Source organism: Cryptococcus neoformans, chromosome 3 (assembly GCF_000149385.1).
Source record: "Cryptococcus neoformans var. neoformans B-3501A chromosome 3, whole genome shotgun sequence".
In the NCBI taxonomy this organism is placed as follows: domain Eukaryota; kingdom Fungi; phylum Basidiomycota; class Tremellomycetes; order Tremellales; family Cryptococcaceae; genus Cryptococcus; species Cryptococcus deneoformans.
In genome coordinates, this window is record NC_009179.1 from 730,717 (window position 1) to 749,458 (window position 18,742).

An 18,742-nucleotide genomic window follows, 5' to 3' on the forward strand; every position below is an offset into this window, starting at 1 on the left:
CGGAAAGAAGTGTGCGTATGCAGTCTCAGAATAAGTATGAATCATAAGTCATCACTTATGATAATTGTCATTAAAACTCGTTAAAATATCGTAACAGCCTATGAAACTATGTCTCTTGCATCCTTTCCATTTCTTGTCTTTCTTGCTCCGCTTCCTTCTGCAACTTTCCGCCTCCAACTCCAGAGATCCCTGTCTTGCTCTTATCCACACCAGCACTGATCAACGCTCCGACCATCGCACGATGATATGCTATCCCCCGATTCTGAAGTTTCTTGATAGTACCCGAGATTGCAATGACTCGTGGGATAGCGGGTGTATTCTCCAGGGAAGTTATGAACGTCAATGCAGACCATAAGAGACGATAGTGTGGACGGGCGACACGGAGAAATGTAAGGGTTGTCAGGGGAGAATGATATATCACTGTATTTCTTACTTCAGCCTGCGACGACCATCGAGTTTTGATGACAACTAGAACGAACCTCGAAATGAACTAGCAATTCTTCCCCAGCCCTCATCTCCAAAGACACTGATCACAGTGGATCTTATAGCCCTGTATATCCCTTGTCCTCCTTCTTCTCCTAGTTGGCTATCGGGCAGTATAGAAGGGACCATAAAAGGCAGTGAGGGTATCGGAGAAAATTCCTCTTCATCTTCTTCGTCCTCAGAATCATTGTCTTCCAGAGCTTGTTCCTTTGGTATTATAGGATCCATAGAGTCGTAATGGGCGTCGAGTGTTGAAGAAAGGGAAGTAGGGAGGAGGAACTCGACTAGGAGATAGCGGTTCTTGAAGCGGACCATATCGATAACTACTGATAGGTGGTGAACAAGGGTATTGTGAAGTCGCTGGTAACAGAAACGGGCAGTTGTGAATCGAAGAGCACAGATTAATTGGTGAAGATATGCAGCTGAAACGAAGTGTCGGAGATGTTGACGAGTTAATTCAACTTCTAGTTACCTTTAGTGGACAAGCCCACACCTATAGCTACTGCTGGTACCTACGGAAATTTAATTAAAAGAATGTACCCCCCCCATTTGATCCCGTTTTCCCGCCTATCAACATCGATTGCATGTATCATTTTACAGTGCATGTTTTCGGGCAAACCAAGTACATAGGCAGATTCTATGTATAATTTACAATAATCTAATACTTGGTAGACTTTCTTTTCGCCTTTCAAATTGCTACACGCCTCTACTCCATCTCATCTATGAGATCCCTCACCTGCTCTCCAGAAGGTTGATCTCATTTCATGCCTTCTGTACGTATTATCTGTTCCCAGAGCTCGTCAAGCGACGTAGTGACTCTGGAAACCGCGACCTTTGCCTTCAGAAGATACCATATGTTCGCTATGGGATTTAGATCGAGTGAAGAGGGGATGGTTTACAAAACCCGGTCCCATTTTAGCTCTCGCTGCTTTCGCACGCAGCGCGATGCGAATGAGCTCCATCCTTCAGCACAAAGATGTTTTCGAAACCAGAGGATCTTGACGACCTAACTGTACCACCCTCGCCCCCCAAGATGCCTTTGATCGCCATCTTGGTGCACTTGGGCCTGTTGAGCGAGTCCAGTTTACTGGGACAGGGTAAGTAGAACAACCACCTTCTTTATGTTCGTCTTACTGCTAATGCTACGACTTCTAAATCTATTATTCGTTACTGTCCTGGTGCGCAACGTCGCCATGCAAAGCACAACCTTTACCTTAGAACTGTATAAATTAGAAGACTTACACACCAATAGTAGAAGAAGTTAACGCTCAGTGTTCAATACTCAAACAGAGTTGCTGGCAGCATTCCCGGAACAACAAGCACTTTCGTTCTTTAGCCCTGCAACATTATACAATCTCAACTCCTTCAACCAAGACTGAGCTGTCGACAGGGCAACAGCTTCCAGGAGCTGAGTGAGTTCATTGTGCGTCCTTGACAGAAAGGGAGAAAGAAGGACCTGGCCTGAGAATCAATAAAAGCACGAGAGGCATGAAAGTGCGCCCATGCATAATGTATAATCCAAGGGCTTGAGGCCAAGTGCCAAGCACAAAGCGTACGCGTATTTCTTCGTGTTTTGTTGTCCTCCTCGCTTCAACCCGTTACCTCAAGTTGTATTCGTTAAAAAGAAGGTAAATGAAGTGTCTTGACTTCACTCATTGCTCTTCTTCGTTCGTTAAATCTTCTTTGTTATTTGCCCCTTGCCATTTGTTATTTACTCTCTCTTAATTGCTTTTTCCTTACATCGTCTATCGTCGAGATCGTCAATTTGTCCGTTTGTCCCTCGTGCCTTAGCTTCTTCTGCTCCTGATAATACGGAACAGCAGCGGAAAATCAGAAGGACGGAGTGTTGCAGCAATAAATGAGCTGAACACCAAGTAAGGGTCAAAGAGCAAGGGATGGAATGATGGTAAAAATAATCCGCTACGAAGGCAAAAATCATCGGACATCCCCTGAGACGACAACTGGATGTACTGCATGCGTATCATATAAATTTGATAAAAGCTTGCTGACCATGGGGAACCATTTCGGACCCCCCCCCCCTATTTCTTTTGGGACACTCCCCCTCCTTCTACTTTGGGTAATTTTGACAGAGCAAGTTGCGTTGTTCTGTTCAGTTTCCAATTTGGGCTTGGCATCGGGTTGTTTCTGACGACCCGAACATAATATCTATTTCCGTTCTATCGCTGTAGTTACGTACACATACAAATATACAGTATAGACCGTAGAACGGCAGATCATCATAGGCAACAGCGGCGAGAGAGGAGAAGAGGAGGTAAAAAGGCAAAAGGCGATCAGCGAGCAGCTGAAAGCGGACAGGGGAAGATAAAAATAAATGAGAGCAGAAGTTTTCCGGCAGTTTTTCCGACCGTCTTACCCAATCACCAATACCGGACCACCAATTACGTACCGAATGCCAAACATGCATGCATTCGCGGATCTCCTTGTTCATTTTTAAAGCTGCAAGGCCAATAAAAACTATTCTATCGACTGCTTGACTATCGTTGACGCTCGACCGCACATCATCATTATTGCAACCGTCTTCTTCTACTATTACATCCTTCAGACTATTAATGGAATTTGCTCGAGCTGTTATCGGCTTTTCGCGTCAATCGCCAAATGCTAACAAATTATTCTCGAGGACTTCTTCCATCATCACTGCTAAAAAAGACGTTCCTTCCTGCTGACTTTGATTGTCTCGCATATTTTTGCATCTTGTTGCAGAAGAAGGGCTTTATTTACGTTTTATGTCTTCTTCTATTTCCCTGTGGAGCGGCAATTGAGATATATATCTTGGAAGGAGGTGGAGTCGGGATCGGGCGGCGCTAGTAGGGAAAAAGAAGAGCAACAAGGAACTTAGTCAGGGTGAGAGTAGGGCTATCTGATAAGGTAAAGGAAGGGAAGAACTTCCCGAGGGCCTTTTTCCCTTTCGAAATTTGTCGCTCCCCGATTCCCATGCGGTGACGTGAGGAACGGAAACAAAAATCTGCTCCACTGATTCTTTTTTGGAGTCCTCCAACCGACCAAATATAAATAACCCCATTGACCACAAAATTTCCCTATTACAATCCCCCACTACTCCAACATCATGACCACTCTCTCACAGAGCAACCTCCCGCTTGATCCAGAAGCCCATCAGGACGCAAAGAAGGCCCGTGACCTTGAAGAGGCCGGTGCCGCCCCCCAGGACGAGCTGTATTACGAGGATACATCATCGGAGGAGGTTCTTACTGGTGTCAGCAAAGTCGAAGCTGCTGCAGCTGTATGGTTCGTGACTGGTTGATCACCATGGGGATGTGCGTACTGATATTCTATCTGCACGTTTAGGGGTCCTAAATCCCAGTGGTTCCTTTTCATCGGGTAGGTTGTGTGCTGTGTGAATTTTTAACAAGGTCGGATCACTGATCGACGGCCCGTAGTATCGCACTCTCTGCTTATATTTACTCCCTTGATGGTGTCACTACATATCAATATCTTTCTTATGCGTAAGCCGCAGTCATAGCCCGGCTCCTACATTATAAGTTGACACATCACCTTCAGCACCTCTTATGTTTTGGATCACTCTGTTTCCGGTACTATTTCAACCGCCAATGCTATCATCATTGCTGTTGGTAAACCTCTCATGGCCAAGCTTGCGGATGTGTGAGTACAAGCAACAGGCTGTGCAATGCACATATGCTAATAACCCCATGCCAGTGTTGGTCGAGGCGAGACTTTCATCATTGTTACAATCCTTTATGTCGTTGGCTACGTAAGTCTAATTTGCGACATGCATGTTTCACAAGGTTAAGAAGAAGGCTGACATTCCCTTTGCTTTGTAGATCGTCATTGCCACTGCCAACGACGTTGGTCAGATTGCCGGTGGGCAGGTAATCTACGTAAGTTCTCTCAGGACACCATCGCGGAGATGTGGTTACTGAATAATTATATCAGTCTTTCGGCTACACTGGTTTGCAAATGCTTCAGCAGATCATTATTGCTGATATGACCAACCTCCGGTGGCGTGGTCTTGTCACTGGTCTCGTCTCGGCTCCTTTCATCATCAACAACTTCGTTTCGGCTGAAATCGCTGAGGGTGTGCTTCCCAACTGGCGATGGGGTTATGGCATGGTAAGTCGTCAAGCTTTTCCTTTTAATGTTGATCATTTAACCAACTGTATACCAGTTTGCTATCCTCGTCCCAGTCTCTCTGTCTCCCATCATCATTGCTCTCATGTGGGCCCAGCACAAGGCTGCCAAGCAGTTGAAGATTAGATACTCTCGGCCCCCCATCAAAGTGTAAGTTGCAACTTTCGATGTGTGATCACCTCTAATTCGTATTCTTCAGTGGTTTCTGGATCACTATCCGTGAAGCCTGTCTTGAAATGGACTTTATGGGTCTTATCCTCATTGCCGCTTCCCTCGCTCTTATCCTTCTCCCCCTCGGTCTTGCCCCCTCGGCTTCCAATGGCTGGAAGACTCCGAGTATGATTGTGATGCTCGTCATCGGTGGCCTTCTTTTTCCCGTGTTCCTCTATTACGAATCCAGGTTCCCCAGGAAGCCTGTATTGCCCATGCGATGGCTCAAGCGTGGCCCTATCCTTGGTGCCTGCCTCATCGGCTTTTTCGACTTTGTGTCTTTCTACCTTCAGTACACCTACCTCTATAGGTAAGAAATCTTATTCATTCAAATACGCCTATCACTAACTGCTGTTCAGTTATGTTTATGTCACTGAGGACTGGAGCTACCGAAACTTGACCTACTTCAGCTCGACCCAGTCTCTCGCCCTCACCATCTTCGGTATTATGGCTGGCTTCATCATGTACGCCACCAGGCGTTTCAAGTGGATGCTCTTTATCGGGCTTCTCATCCGTCTTCTTGGTGTGGGTCTTATGCTCAAAGCCCGATCTGCCACTGGAAACACCGCGGAGTTGGTCATGTGTCAAATCTTGCAAGGTAAGTTATTGTTTGATCTATTACGCCTCCGGGATTTTCTATTTACTTTCTTATATAGGTATGGGTGGTGGCGCAGCTGCAACAGCTATTCAAGTGTCAGCGCAAGCAGCTGTGGCTCACGTCGATGTGGCTACTGTGACCGCCGTCGTTTTGTTGATCACTGAAGTTGGAAACTCTGTGGGATCCGCCGTGGCCTCTGGTATCTGGGCTTCTTACATGCCCAAGGAGCTTGCCAAAAATGTGCCTACCACCAATGCTACTTTGTTGGCTGAGCTTTACGGCAGTATCACCGACATTGCTCTTTACCCCTCCGATGATCCCATCAGACTTGGTGCCATTGCCGCTTACCAAAATGTTATGTAAGCAATATTTTAGCATTGGAATTGACCGAGCGTCGCTAACTTGATTTCAAAAGGTTCCGACTTGTTCTTGGTGCCGTGATCGTGGCTATTTTCCCTCCTATCTGGTGTCTCCTCTTCACCAAGGACGTAAAGCTCACCCGTGCCCAAAATGCCGTGGATGCCAAGGATCTTTCCGGCCGTCCTACAGACGAGCCGACTCTCGATGAGAGGACTCCTTCCGAGGCTGGCATGTCTGATCCCCGGAGGAAGGACTGAAAATAATAGGATTCGATTTTTTGGTTATAGACTCTATAATATTTTTAAATTCATGTACGATTGATGTAGATTGCCGAGAAATGTACATCCGTGATAGCTGACGTTCTTGATGGAGGTTGCGGAGTCTCATTATCAGCACACATTATGCAGAGGATCTGATTTCTGACGAAAATTTATCAGTATATATATTTGAAAGGCCATTCCATCTCTTCCATTTTAAAAGATGCAGCGTGCGCGTGTTGATAAGTCGGGAAGCGGGCAGAAGAGGCGGTCACGAAACGCCTTACGGCTCCAAAACTGCGCGTCATGCACAAATTTGAGTAATCTGGCAGGACGCATTACATATCAGGGTCCGGACGTTATGGATAAGACCTTCTATAGATGTAAAAGCGACAGAGCGTCGAGAGCTAGGATGAATAGAAAGACAGGAAAGAGAGAATGAAAAGCTAAGACGAATGGTGCTAGATGTTTATGCGCCCCACTTGGTGCCTGATTGGCACCGGTCACGTCACTAGCTGTTTTACTGTCATCGGTCATCCATCATCAACCATCACCATCACTCATCACTCCCGCCAGCTACTCCCCACAGCATGTCCCCACCCATATCCCCCACCCCCCCTCCGCTTCAGCCTCCGTTCCCACCCACTGCCATCGCTCGTGGTCCCGATCGTCCCGATCCTCCTCCCCAACACCAGCAGGCCGCCGAGTCACTCGTCAATGCCGCCGCCCAGCATGTCGCCCCGACTTGTCCTCCGACATCCGATGAGTTACCGCAGATGGAAGACCAAGCCACAAATTCTTCTAATGACTCTTTAATACCAAGTCGACAAGCCCCCAACCAAGAAGAGACAGAAAATGCGATCACAGCGGGGACTCCGCCCGATGAGATGGAACCAACAAAGGACGCCCAAACTGTACGATTCTCATCCTCTTCCCCGGCATCCTACTCTACACACGAATATCCCACAGAAGAAATCAATGAACCGCGAACGTCTTCTCGGGCGCCGAATACAGCTTCTTCCCAGATGGCTGAGTCCAGCTTTGATTTTAGATCTTCCCGAGATATTGGTTCCGTAAGTTCCTTTCTTGTGCAGTCACTTTTTTGTGTGCTCTGTACGGCTGTCAGATGTGAAGCATTCTCCTGGACCTTTACACTTATGATGCTCACGTGTCCGCTTCCCCCTACAAGTGGTAATGGGCGCAGTGAACCGTTTCAGATTTGCTGTTAATTGAAGATTTCCGAGATCTTTGTTGGCCTACATGCAAAAAGCGTGCAATATCAATGCATTGCTTGAGGGCCTGCTTCTTTTGCCAAAAAACAGTGGCGACCGGTGGACGTTGGTCATATCGACCGAAGTCGACGTCACCTATTACGGTACCCACGGTCTATGCCCGAAGGCCGTCCTTTGTGTTTGTTGTCTGTCATCTTATTCTTTTGTTATTTTTCAGAGGTGGACGAGTGCTGACCGAAGCCCGCCCTTCTTTATTCTTGCCACTCTGTGTATACCCGTCATCCACAATTAATTGGCTACTCCACCGACCTCGGTCCATGTACAACAGATCCGCATGGGCGCTTCAGCTCTTGTATCTGCCCTCAATGCTCTTCCTTGGGAGGAAGATGACGACTCTGATGATGGGGAGGACGATGATGAATTTATAGAACCAGCCCGAGGCTCTTCTTCAACGATATACGAGAGAAAACAACGGCCACAAAGTAAGTCAATCTGCTACTTTTCATTGGATCCATGCTCACGCTATTCGCTATTTGTCTAGTTTCTCGCCTTGGGTCGTCTCTCAATACCATCAGACCGATGCCTTCGTCTAGCACGACTCATGCTACAGCACCTTCTACTTCCCATGGCTTTCATCCCACACACACTCTTCATTTCCCTTTCCGCCAAAACGCTATCGCACGCAGAGCTTGCCAGCCTGGCACAACAGAGCTAGATTACCAATACGCTACTCCCGAGACATCGTCTAGAAGGACGAGTGCGGCTGGGAGCGAGTCAAGCTCGGAGGGTGAGGTTCCACTTCCAAAAGGCTTTGTCTCTCATCCCAACCTTATTGTACCGAGTGGGGAAGGCGAAGCTGCAGCACACCCTGATCCCAAGCTGATCAGCGATAGGATAACGAAAGAGCAGCAGATTGCAGATGTAGAGGAACAAGCAGAAATTCTCAGGTCTGCCGAGGAACAAGAAATGAGGCTGGGAAAGGAGTTTGTACCGCCCAAAAGCCGCGACTCGGCGGATTTAAATGTAGACGCTGCTTTGAGAGAAGGTGGAAGCGAGAGGGAGGATGTGATTGAAGAGCAGATGCAGACCAACGAGGCAGAGAAGAGGCTCACAAGAAATGAGAAATTGGCAGAACGGCTTATGGAGGTGTTTGGTCTTGAAGAACGGGAAGAGGTATTGGAAGAGATGAAATGTTGGTTGCTGAGGAGCGTCAGTAAGTAGCCGATCCCTTATGCCATGACGCGGTGGTTGATGTTCCATTAGTGCTTAAAGGTTACATGTACCTCACGAAAAGGCATATATGCTTCTTCGCCAACATGCCCAATGAGAATGTACGTCAAGAACTGCAGTGCGATAAGCTAATGATGATGAAAGAACCTGCTCGTTAAATCCGGTCCTTTGCACAAGAAAGCATCCCGTTCAAAACTGAATACAAAGTTCTGGGTTGTACTGAAGAACGACGTTCTTAGTTGGTATGAGAGTACCTCAGATCCTTATTTCCCAAAAGGCAACATTTCTCTCCAATACTGCCATAGTTGTGACGCTGTGAGCGGCACTAGGTTCAAAGTTCGAACATCGGAGAGAAATTACACTTTCACGGCGGATACCGAGTCAAGTAGGGACGAATGGGTCAAGGCAATCCAAAAGGTCATGTTTAAAACGCAGCACGAGGGTGAAACTATAAAGGTCATTTATTTCAAGTGTTATTACCTGAAGGCGCGTGCTAAATTATTTAATAGCTCATTATCCCTCTTGAAGCAATAGTAGATGTCGAAAAGAGTCCGACTCTAGAGTTTACAGAGACAATAGAGGTTAGCCTCCCGTTTCATCTCAAATGCCGATCGTTGACCAAACATTTCATTACCAGGTCAAATGCATTGACGCGGAAGATCAAATGTCCGTCGATAGCTACTTTTTCGCATCATTTCCCGATAACGACTATGCCTTCTCTGCCATCCAAAAGCTTGTGCGAGAACGACCATCACCGCCTGAGCTTCCCCGCATATCCTCTGTCACTACAATCCATGCTAATCAGGAGCCGCTTGACACCAGTCATGCTACTATCAAGCGCCATGGGACGGATTCCTCAGCGGAAAAACTGGGGATGGCTAGTCATCGGCCTTTCCGGAAAATTAGTTCAGTTTTGAAACCATTGATTTTGAAATCCAGTGATGGAGAACCACTTGAGGAGCACAGCCAAGGTCCTCATCATAATGACGAAGACGCATCGCACCTACCTCATATAGAGGCCATTTCAAATAGGCGACGGTCAGAAGAAGAGTCCGACAACGATTATTTCGACGGCTATCCACCTCGGCAGGTTGGCCCTCCTCCTCCGTCAATGAATGATGACGCTCGTAATTGGAGGCCCTCATGGATTCGTAAACCGGCATCCAAATTGTTCGGTAGTTCTCCAAGCGGTTCGTTCGTCTCCCACCCTGGTCGATTGCCCACGGATAGTTCGACTACTGTCACCGAGTCAGGTCCTAGCTTACGTAGTCGAACTGGTCGGACAAAGCAAGCATCCGTAACAGAAGTGATAGAGCCTCCTATTCAGTATGAAGAAGAGGTCAGTGAGGACGAAATGTCAAACAAACCTTCTGTTGTAGACAGTAATTCAGCGGAGACGGCGAGGAAGAGAGCGGCAAGGTTATCTTGGACGTCGGAAACTTCTAGTGGAAGTCAAATGGTCAAGAGTAAATCGGACTTTTCAATGCTGGGCTCTGAGAGTGGGCATAGTGAGAGCGCGGAAACGGTAAGAAAGTTTAGGACATTCTTTGCCTTGAGTGACAAGGAGGAATTGATTGATCGTGGGTGTCTCTTTCAGAGAAATCTGCTCTTACTCTCTAACGCTGGCTATCGCCTAAGACTTTCCTGGCTACCTTTACCGAGTATTGCCTGTATCAGGAAGGTTTTTCATCTCTACCAATTACTTTTGCTTTCGGTCATCTCAACTGCTCTATAAAACAAAGGAAAGTTTTAGACTGGTTGACAACTGCATAAGGCAGCTGATGGTGTATGTGTAGATGATCATTCCGATTCGCGACCTTTACGGCCTCAAAGCACAGAAAGCTTTCCGCTTTGGACATTCTGGTCTTACTGTGGTCATTAAAGGGCACGAGGAGATTTTCATTGAGTTCCGTTCCGCAAGTCGTCGAAAAGCCTGCATCGCCCTACTTGAAGAACGTATGGAGGCTGTTCGACTCAGTGGAGAAAACACTATTGTTGACTCTCACAAGATTGAAGCACGTATAATGGAGGACCTTGATGAGTCTACACCGGTTGAACCCAAGTCCCCTTGGCCTGTGTCACCTTCGCCCCTCTTTGGTTCCACAACTTCCACCTCATTCCTGGAGTTTAAACCAGAGCCAATGAAGATCACTTGCTTGACTATTGGCAGCCGGGGAGATGTCCAGCCATACATCGCGTTGTGCAAAGGATTACAGGCAGAAGGCCACATTACCAAAATTGCTACTCACGGAGAGTACAAAGCATGGGTTGAAGGAGTGAGTTCAGTTCCGTGCTCTTTCTATTGGCAGGTTTGGCTAATCTATGGATAGCATGGCATCGCCTTCGAAAGTGTTGGTGGTGATCCTGCTGAGCTCATGCAAATGTGTGTAGATAACGGAATGTTCACGGTCTCTTTCCTCAAGGAAGGTCTCCAAAAGGTATCTTTCATTCTGCTTTTGCACGGCTTCCGCTCACGCAACCATGCAGTTCCGAGGGTGGTTGGATGACCTTCTCAATTCTTCATGGGAAGCTTGCCAAGGATCTGACTTACTAATTGAATCTCCAAGCGCAATGAGCGGCATCCACGTCGCAGAGGCATTAAGAATACCGTATTACCGAGCTTTCACGGTGTGTGCCTACCATTGGGAAAGTATAGCGATGACTGATCAACCGAGATAGATGCCTTGGACCCGGACGAGAGCCTATCCTGTGAGCAGCCATGGCCGCCATTCTTGCAACCTCCTCTGACATATTCGCAGCACGCGTTTGCCGTTCCTGAACATGGTCGCGGAGGCCCATATAACTATATGACTTACACAATGTTCGATCAAGTCTTCTGGCGAGCAATCTCTGGACAAGTAAATCGGTGGAGACGTAACGTCCTGGGCCTTGATGCCACTACATTTGACAAAATGGAGCAGCACAAGGTTCCCTTCCTGTATAACTTCTCGCCTACTGTGGTACCACCCCCTCTTGATTGGACAGAGTGGATTCATGTCACTGGATATTGGTTCCTGGATAAAGCAGACGAGAAGCAGGGGGAGAAGAGTTGGACACCTCCGCAGGGCCTTGTTGACTTTATTGACAAGGCGCATGGGGAGGAAAAGAAAGTGGTATACATGTGAGTCGTCGTTAGCACCACCTTGTCTAGTTTACTGACTAGAATAACATCGAATTTAGCGGGTTTGGTTCGATTGTTGTGTCTGATCCAGAAGAAATGACTCGCTGTGTTGTGGAAGCAGTAGTGAATAGCGGCGTGTGCGCAATCTTGTCAAAGGGCTGGTCTGATCGAGGGTCGAAAAAGGGGGAGCCGAAAGGGGATTCAGAGGGAGCTGATGGTGTCAAATATCCCCCGGAAATTTTGTAAGCACTGTTTGCCAATGGTCAAATTTGAAAACTAATCATCATCGCCTGTTCTAGTGCTATCGACTCCATAGACCATGGCTGGCTGTTCCCACGAATTGATGCAGCTTGTCATCATGGCGGTGCTGGGACAACGGGAGCAAGTTTGAGGGGTAAGCTCTTCTTTTTGGGATTGTAGAAAGATTACTGACTTTGTGTTGCAGCTGGAATTGTAAGTAGGATTGATTATAAAAATATTTGTTCCACTTCGAACTGACCTTTTCTTAGCCTACAATCATCAAACCGTTCTTCGGCGATCAAGCGTTCTGGGCAGAACGGGTTGAAAGTCTGAATGTTGGCTCGTCCATCCGCAGGTTGACATCTCATCAACTTGCATCTGCCTTGATCAAGGCGACTACCGATGAGAAGCAGATTTCGAAAGCGAGAGTAGTTGGCGAAATGATCAGGAAGGAAAATGGTATAACAAGGGCTATAGAAGCCATCTACCGTGATCTGGTGAGTCGGTCAATTAGTGCGGAACATGTCTGACTTTGATGTTAGGAATACGCCAAATCAATCATCAAATCCCTTCCATCTACCGATGACAGAACCCCGGAGAGGATTTCTAGTCTCCTTCATCCCCTAACCACTGCCGACCTCAGCTTTAACCGGGTACGTTCACGATCGCGCTCTCGTTCTCGTTCTTCACAAGGTAGATTTTCCCCACGGCGTCACACTGTGGACGATGATGGCTGGTCAGTTGTCTCTGGCGGTAGTCGAAGTCGTAGCGGCAGTGCTAGTGCTGTGACCAGTCCTGAACGCCGTCCACTGAATATTGGATCTGCACTTGGAAGTCATGTTTTTAAAACTGCCTTATTACCTAATACATTTGGGAAATGGAGGAACTTGGAGGAAGGGGATGACAGATAGATAATGTTTTTATTATTATGGAACTGTACAAATATAATTAGCAATGCCAGGTTGTAAAGCTTTAGTCAATATGAATCTCTTGTATGTATACAGAGGTATGAGCACAAAATGGCGGTGCCCTTGTACCTGTGTCTGTTATCCGCTGCGAGGTATGGTTTTAACGAACGACGTTGATAATGGCGGCTCAGACAACAGCTAATCGTAGGCGTGGCGTCTCGCAGAAGTCGATGGCAGTCGGTCCTGACATATCCGAGGCAATCCAGTAGTATCTCAAATGCATACACCTCTTGAAGAATTGATGCAAGTATCTTGGCTTATTCTTCGGCAGCTGCTTCAGCAGCTTCCTTCTTTTGTCGAGTGAGTTGCTTCATCCGGCGAATGTAGCTGCAAAACAATCGATGTTAGTTGCGTTTCACTGCTCAACGGGTAACAGGACATACTCGTCGTACTGGCACCTGCACAAGATTGAAGTTAGCAACGGAGATACATATAATTACTAGATATGGCTCACTTCTCATAACCGTGTCTTTCATCCTCGCATTTCCATGGCATGTAGAGCTCCTTGTGTCGGCAGACGTTGAGAGGAATCAGAAGCCTGCGACGTTCAGTGGTCAATTTGATTTCTCCAGTCACTAACGGGACTCGAAGCTTGTTTGAATCTGAAAGCCTAATGTTCGAATACAGCGTGGCGCGCATGTCCAATTCCTGACTCCGACGTTGATGATACGAAAGTCCTGACTCACGCAGAACACTGATCTCTCCATCCCAAGGGGACCCTAGCCGCTTCCATCTCCGTCTGAGAAGCTGTTGTTGAGGCAGTCATAATGTTGATGAGGTTGAAAAATGCGGTGGCTTGTAAAGATCACGCGGGTGGACAGAAAAGTTAGGATATGGGATAGCTGCCAGGCGGACGTCGAGAGTTGAAGAGACCGATAGGAAGGTGTATGCATTGAGGAATCAATGGTTCGTGATAGGCTAAGAGCGAATCGAAAAAAGCCACGTGTGGTGAGAGTGGCTTTAAGGCGGAGGAAGCCGCCCCTCTCTCGTCGTCGATTTCGCAGAAGAAGATTGCTTGCTGCTACTATTTGGTTGCCGATTCGCTTCGACAATTCGTTCATTGATCGTCATTCACTTTCTACTGGCATCTACAACTCTCTATATAGCGCGATCGCCCTCTTCCTCCTTATCTACAGGAGAATACAGCGACTATGGCATCAACACTGCAATGTGAATATGATGGCAGGCAATTCCAAGAATCCACACCCTCTAAAGAAGGTCCTCTCCTCTATCTCCTTGTGTCACGTCTCTCACCGTCAGTCGAGATGCCTTTAGACTTCTAGCCGATCTCCATTTCTCTCACATGCGCAGACAATCTGCCATAGCCCCTTATTGCTGTCTCTTGGCAATGCCAGATAGTTTGCACCTCCCAACCCAGGTCTGTTTCTTCATTCTTATTCTTCTCTTCGTTGTTTCGATTATCCTTCTACCATCTTGCGACTCTTCCAACGAAGTCGTCATTTCGACTTCATCATGCGTTCTTTTTCACCCACCCTCCTTTTTCTACTTCTGTCTCTTATATCACACTTCGTCGTTGCCGTCCCTATCGCAACTTCCGTGACTCAACACCGCTTAAAACTGCGTAAGCTTCCTGTCGCCCGAGACGATGAACACCCAGTTGTGGCTTTTGAACGTCACTATGATGCTGCCACTCGGCGTTTACACCATTACCGTAAGTGACGAGCACAAAGGTATGGGGAGCGGCTGAACATGCTGCTAGAGCGACTATCTCCCCCCGAGATAACCTACCTTAAAGAACTGACTAAGGAAAAGGTAGGTCATAATCATATTCGAGGCCGCCATGAAGAATACTACTACTGACACCGTTGCCAACTACACAGCACCAAACGATTGAAAGAGATACCATGCTTCGCAACCGTACATGGACCCCTCCACTGCTTAGGAAGAAAAGGTCCAATCAATCCTCAAAGAGGGCGTACTGGCGAGAGGGAGACAACGAGCCTTCTGGAATCTCGGTACCCCTTCCGAAATTCCACCTGCTGGCCATTAACAGCACTGGTACCGCCGCTGCGGCCGCGACCAGAACTGTCACCGGTAAGCCTACCCATTATGTTTGACGCCGAGTGCGGAAGTACTACTGAGCCCGTGTTCATTAGCTTCCGGATCCAACGCCAATGGATTTAGTCAAGCCGCTGCTGATACAGACATTGTCTTGACCAACTCTACCAGCGCTTTGGTTCAAGGTGGCTCCCCCGCAATCATTGATGCGAATGACATTGGTAAGTCCAAAGCGGTTCCTACAGATTAAACTGAATAATAGGGTATCTCTGCGAGATCCAGATCGGCACCCCACCTCAATCTTTCTTGATGCTTATGGACACAGGTAGCGCTGATACATGGGTTCCTTCCACGTATGTAAAAGCTCTAGCTCTTTCATTGAAAGTAAGGTTATAAGTGAGCGTGGTGGGCTGATCTACCATGCGCTACAAGTGAATGCTTACCCCAAAATTGCGGTAATCATCTCTCCCTCGGCGCCAACACAAGCAGCACATTCCAAGCATCCAACCGGACTTTTCAAGTGACCTACGGCTCTGGTGCCGTCTCTGGGATTATTGGAGCCGATACTGTGACTGTTGCCGGCATGACTCTTGAAAATTACTCAATGGGTGCCACTCTACAGGAATCAGTTCAATTCGGAGACGACAACATTCCATTTGATGGGTTGATGGGTTTAGCTATGAATGTGAGTATCATAGGAATGCTCTGTTGTCGAAAACTCCACAAGTACTCCGAATGCTGATCACCTGTTCCTCAGCAACTGTCTCATCAAGGCGTGCCTACTCTTGTAGATTCTCTCCAATCTGCTGGGCTCATTCAAAATGCGATTTTAGGTATCGCGCTCGGACGTTACGGTGAGTGACTTGCTGTTTGAACGATCCGAAGATATCTTGCTGACTTACATAGCTGATGGCGAGAACGACGGAGAACTCGTATTTGGGCAAGCTGACGCCTCAAAGTTCGACCCTTCTACAACTCAGACGCTTCCTGTTACCTCTGATGATGGCTTTTGGCAGGTCACCATGTCAGCGGTGACGATCGATGGGCAGGATGCTGTTATCAACCGGCAAGCCATTCTCGACACTGGAACAACACTCATGATGGCGCCCAACGACGAGTAAGCGATTTCTCTCAAATGTATTAAATATTCATCTCATGAAAGACTAGTGCCATGGCCTTCCATGAATTGATCAACGGGTCAGCAAGGTCTGTGTTCACGCCCTCCATCATCTGATAGCATGCTGAGCCCCTTCAAAGCATCGGTAGCGGCATGTTTTCTATTCCGTGCACGATCGAACAAGTCGTGACGATGACCTTTGGGAATGTGGCGTTCCAGTACGCCTCTCACTCTTCCTTCTTCCTAAACGTTTTGTTTTATCGTAAATACCTGACGCAAACTTTTAGAATCGACGTTCGCGACCTCATATTCCAACCCATCACCGACGATCTTCGAGGCAATTGTGTCTCGTCACTTTCTGCCGGTACGATTAAAAACGGCGACACATGGCTCCTCGGTGATTCCTTCCTGAAGAATGTGTACATGACCACCAATGTGGACGATAAAACCGTCCAACTTTCTGCTCGCACGAAGGCCCCTGGGTCCTCGAGCCTTGAATGAGTGGCGTTGAAATTGCTACTATCACGATCGCTGTCGGGGACCAAGTCTTGACCGGCTGTTTGGTGGGTCTTCTCGCTAGTACAGAAGGCCACGATTTTGTGTTAGGGACAACCGGACTTTTGGAGAATAAAATGTCAACGTCGGTCTCATCGACGAGGGGCCTTATAAGTTTAGTTCAGTATATTAACCGTACAATATCGCTCGCTTGCGCGCTTTTCTACTCTTGTGATGCATAGCATGTTGCAGATATCATGTTGCAGCCTGCAGCCGGGTTTGTCATGACTATATAGTATTTGTGGACTATGTTGTCGGCAACCGGTAAGCGGCAGTGGGTGTTCACCGGGCAAACAACGGAATCAACGGTCGTACGAGACGGGGGCTTCGTGGTTCGTGGCTGATTGTCCACCGCGCGCCGACGCCGAAATTCATGTTTTCTCGGTCTGTCGTACATTGCAAAACATAAATAAAGGCAACTGCGCTTCTTTGCCTGCATACTTCTCCCCACGAGAGACACACAGTCCTGCATTATGTCTGTCACCCAGGACAATCTCCGCCAGCGCAAGGCCACTAACCTCCGCTCGGACGACATTGCCAATGGAAACTCTACTGCCTTGCTTAAGATCAATGCTGTCCCCACCGAGCACGGACAGGAAAGGGACAAGGAGCTTGATGAGCACCAGGAGTAAGTGCAATCCGTCGAAGAATTTAGAAAGATGCTGATAAGCAACATGTAGGTATGAATTTGGCGGACCCGTTGGCGTGCTTGCAATGATGCTTGGTTTCCCGCTCCTGATGTGTAAGTCTAGAGAGCGGTTTATGACAAGCCTCGAGCTGACCGACGCGTTATTCTTTGCCGATAGACTACCTTTGGATCTGCCTCTGGTATTATCAGGGAAGCTTTGTATATCCCACCTCTGTGGATGACATCGGGCCCTTCTTCCACCGCATGTGGGAGCATATCTACGACGTAGGTCTATCTTAATCGCTCTCGTTGGCTTCACGCTGACAATTGGATAGGGCGCTTACCCCACCAAATTCGCTTTTACCACGTACTGGGGTCTCACTGCCATCCAACTCGTTTTCGCGGCTGTCATGCCTGGTATATATCAAAATGGTCTCCCTGTCCCCTCCCTCAACTACAAGACTCTTACCTACAAGTGTAATGCCCTTTACTCGTGGTATACTACCCTTATTCTCGCTGGTGTGCTCCACAAGACCGGCATCTACCGCTTGCCTTGGATTATTGAAAACTTTGGTCATATCATGACTGTTTCTATCATCACATCCTACAGCGTGTCCATCATCATCGACGTGTTTGCCAGGGTCTTCAAATACGGCGGTGGCCCCCTTCGAATGAGCGGCAACATATTTTATGACCACTTTATGGGTGTCTCCCTTAACCCTAGACTTGGTATAATTGACCTCAAGATGTTTGCCGAGGTTCGAGTTCCTTGGGTGTTGCTCTTCTTGTTCGCCTTGTCTGCGACCGTTAAGCAGTACGAGGAGGCTGGCAGGGTCACTTACAACATGGTTCACTTTTTGCTTGCCACCGGGTTGTACATCAATGCTTGTGCCAAGGCAGAGCAAATGATTCCTCAGACCTGGGACATGTTCCATGAGAAATTTGGATGGATGTTGATCTTCTGGAACATGTCTGGTGTGTGAGTACATTTGTATCGTTGGTACGTGATTTTCGCTGATCTTTTTTGGAGTCCCATGACCTATGTCTACCCCGCTATCTACATGTCTCGAGCTCCTATCGCGTCCTATGAGTTCTCGCGATTAGGATCCCTTGCCTTGTTCTCCACTCTTATGCTCTGCTACTATATCTTTGACTGCTCCATGGCTCAAAAATCTGTCTTCAAGATGCAGCAACAAGGCGAGTACAAGCCCCGAAAGGCTTTTCCTCAGATGCCTTGGGCCGAACTCAAGAATCCGACTTACATCCAAACCAAACACGGCAACAAGCTTCTCACGTCGGGTTTCTGGAGGTTTGCGCGAAAGCCCAACTATACTGCCGATTGGATCCAAGCTTGTACCTGGGGTCTTACCGCAGGGTTTAACACTATTATCACCATGTGGTACCCTATCTTCTTCCTTGCTGTGTTGATTCATAGGTGTGAGAGGGACTTTGCCAAATGTGCGAGGAAGTATGGGGATGATTGGGACGAGTACTGCAAGGTTGTCAAGTGGAAATTCATCCCTGGTATCTACTAGAAGTTTTAGAGACGCATAAACTTATATAGGGCTTGCTGTTTGGTCGAATTTAACACTGCATGTA

The 18,742-nt window shown here is 47.6% G+C and overlaps 6 protein-coding genes across 6 annotated transcripts; 4 read left to right on the forward strand and 2 right to left on the reverse strand.

Annotated features, from left to right (window-relative positions):
• Nucleotides 1-106: 106 nt before the first annotated feature.
• On the reverse strand, nucleotides 107-798 carry CNBC2650 (hypothetical protein; the record flags this gene model as incomplete). The annotated part of the gene is made up of 2 exons (XM_771681.1): nucleotides 107-420; nucleotides 480-798. The coding sequence occupies 2 exons, from the start codon at nucleotides 796-798 to the stop codon at nucleotides 107-109; spliced, it is 633 nt and encodes a 210-aa protein (XP_776774.1).
• A 2,770-nt stretch (nucleotides 799-3,568) lies between these two features.
• On the forward strand, nucleotides 3,569-6,033 carry CNBC2660 (hypothetical protein; the record flags this gene model as incomplete). The annotated part of the gene is made up of 12 exons (XM_771682.1): nucleotides 3,569-3,747; nucleotides 3,808-3,840; nucleotides 3,900-3,965; nucleotides 4,021-4,122; nucleotides 4,177-4,231; nucleotides 4,302-4,358; nucleotides 4,414-4,590; nucleotides 4,646-4,758; nucleotides 4,808-5,128; nucleotides 5,178-5,416; nucleotides 5,475-5,775; nucleotides 5,832-6,033. The coding sequence occupies 12 exons, from the start codon at nucleotides 3,569-3,571 to the stop codon at nucleotides 6,031-6,033; spliced, it is 1,845 nt and encodes a 614-aa protein (XP_776775.1).
• A 590-nt stretch (nucleotides 6,034-6,623) lies between these two features.
• On the forward strand, nucleotides 6,624-12,767 carry CNBC2670 (hypothetical protein; the record flags this gene model as incomplete). Its single annotated transcript, XM_771683.1, has 18 exons — nucleotides 6,624-7,106; nucleotides 7,594-7,747; nucleotides 7,876-8,478; nucleotides 8,529-8,596; nucleotides 8,640-8,951; nucleotides 9,005-9,076; nucleotides 9,133-10,075; nucleotides 10,134-10,252; nucleotides 10,292-10,771; nucleotides 10,826-10,933; nucleotides 10,983-11,123; nucleotides 11,175-11,204; nucleotides 11,255-11,616; nucleotides 11,676-11,858; nucleotides 11,916-12,010; nucleotides 12,062-12,069; nucleotides 12,126-12,353; nucleotides 12,399-12,767. The coding sequence occupies 18 exons, from the start codon at nucleotides 6,624-6,626 to the stop codon at nucleotides 12,765-12,767; spliced, it is 4,758 nt and encodes a 1,585-aa protein (XP_776776.1).
• A 314-nt stretch (nucleotides 12,768-13,081) lies between these two features.
• On the reverse strand, nucleotides 13,082-13,590 carry CNBC2680 (hypothetical protein; the record flags this gene model as incomplete). The annotated part of the gene is made up of 4 exons (XM_771684.1): nucleotides 13,082-13,151; nucleotides 13,208-13,222; nucleotides 13,279-13,362; nucleotides 13,511-13,590. The coding sequence occupies 4 exons, from the start codon at nucleotides 13,588-13,590 to the stop codon at nucleotides 13,082-13,084; spliced, it is 249 nt and encodes an 82-aa protein (XP_776777.1).
• A 1,099-nt stretch (nucleotides 13,591-14,689) lies between these two features.
• Nucleotides 14,690-16,461, forward strand: CNBC2690 (hypothetical protein; the record flags this gene model as incomplete). The annotated part of the gene is made up of 9 exons (XM_771685.1): nucleotides 14,690-14,879; nucleotides 14,942-15,064; nucleotides 15,106-15,196; nucleotides 15,276-15,528; nucleotides 15,601-15,697; nucleotides 15,750-15,960; nucleotides 16,011-16,049; nucleotides 16,101-16,178; nucleotides 16,248-16,461. 9 exons carry the CDS (start codon nucleotides 14,690-14,692, stop codon nucleotides 16,459-16,461), a joined length of 1,296 nt encoding a protein of 431 aa, XP_776778.1.
• A 527-nt stretch (nucleotides 16,462-16,988) lies between these two features.
• On the forward strand, nucleotides 16,989-18,678 carry CNBC2700 (hypothetical protein; the record flags this gene model as incomplete). The annotated part of the gene is made up of 5 exons (XM_771686.1): nucleotides 16,989-17,143; nucleotides 17,196-17,257; nucleotides 17,322-17,428; nucleotides 17,479-18,122; nucleotides 18,174-18,678. 5 exons carry the CDS (start codon nucleotides 16,989-16,991, stop codon nucleotides 18,676-18,678), a joined length of 1,473 nt encoding a protein of 490 aa, XP_776779.1.
• Nucleotides 18,679-18,742: the final 64 nt, after the last annotated feature.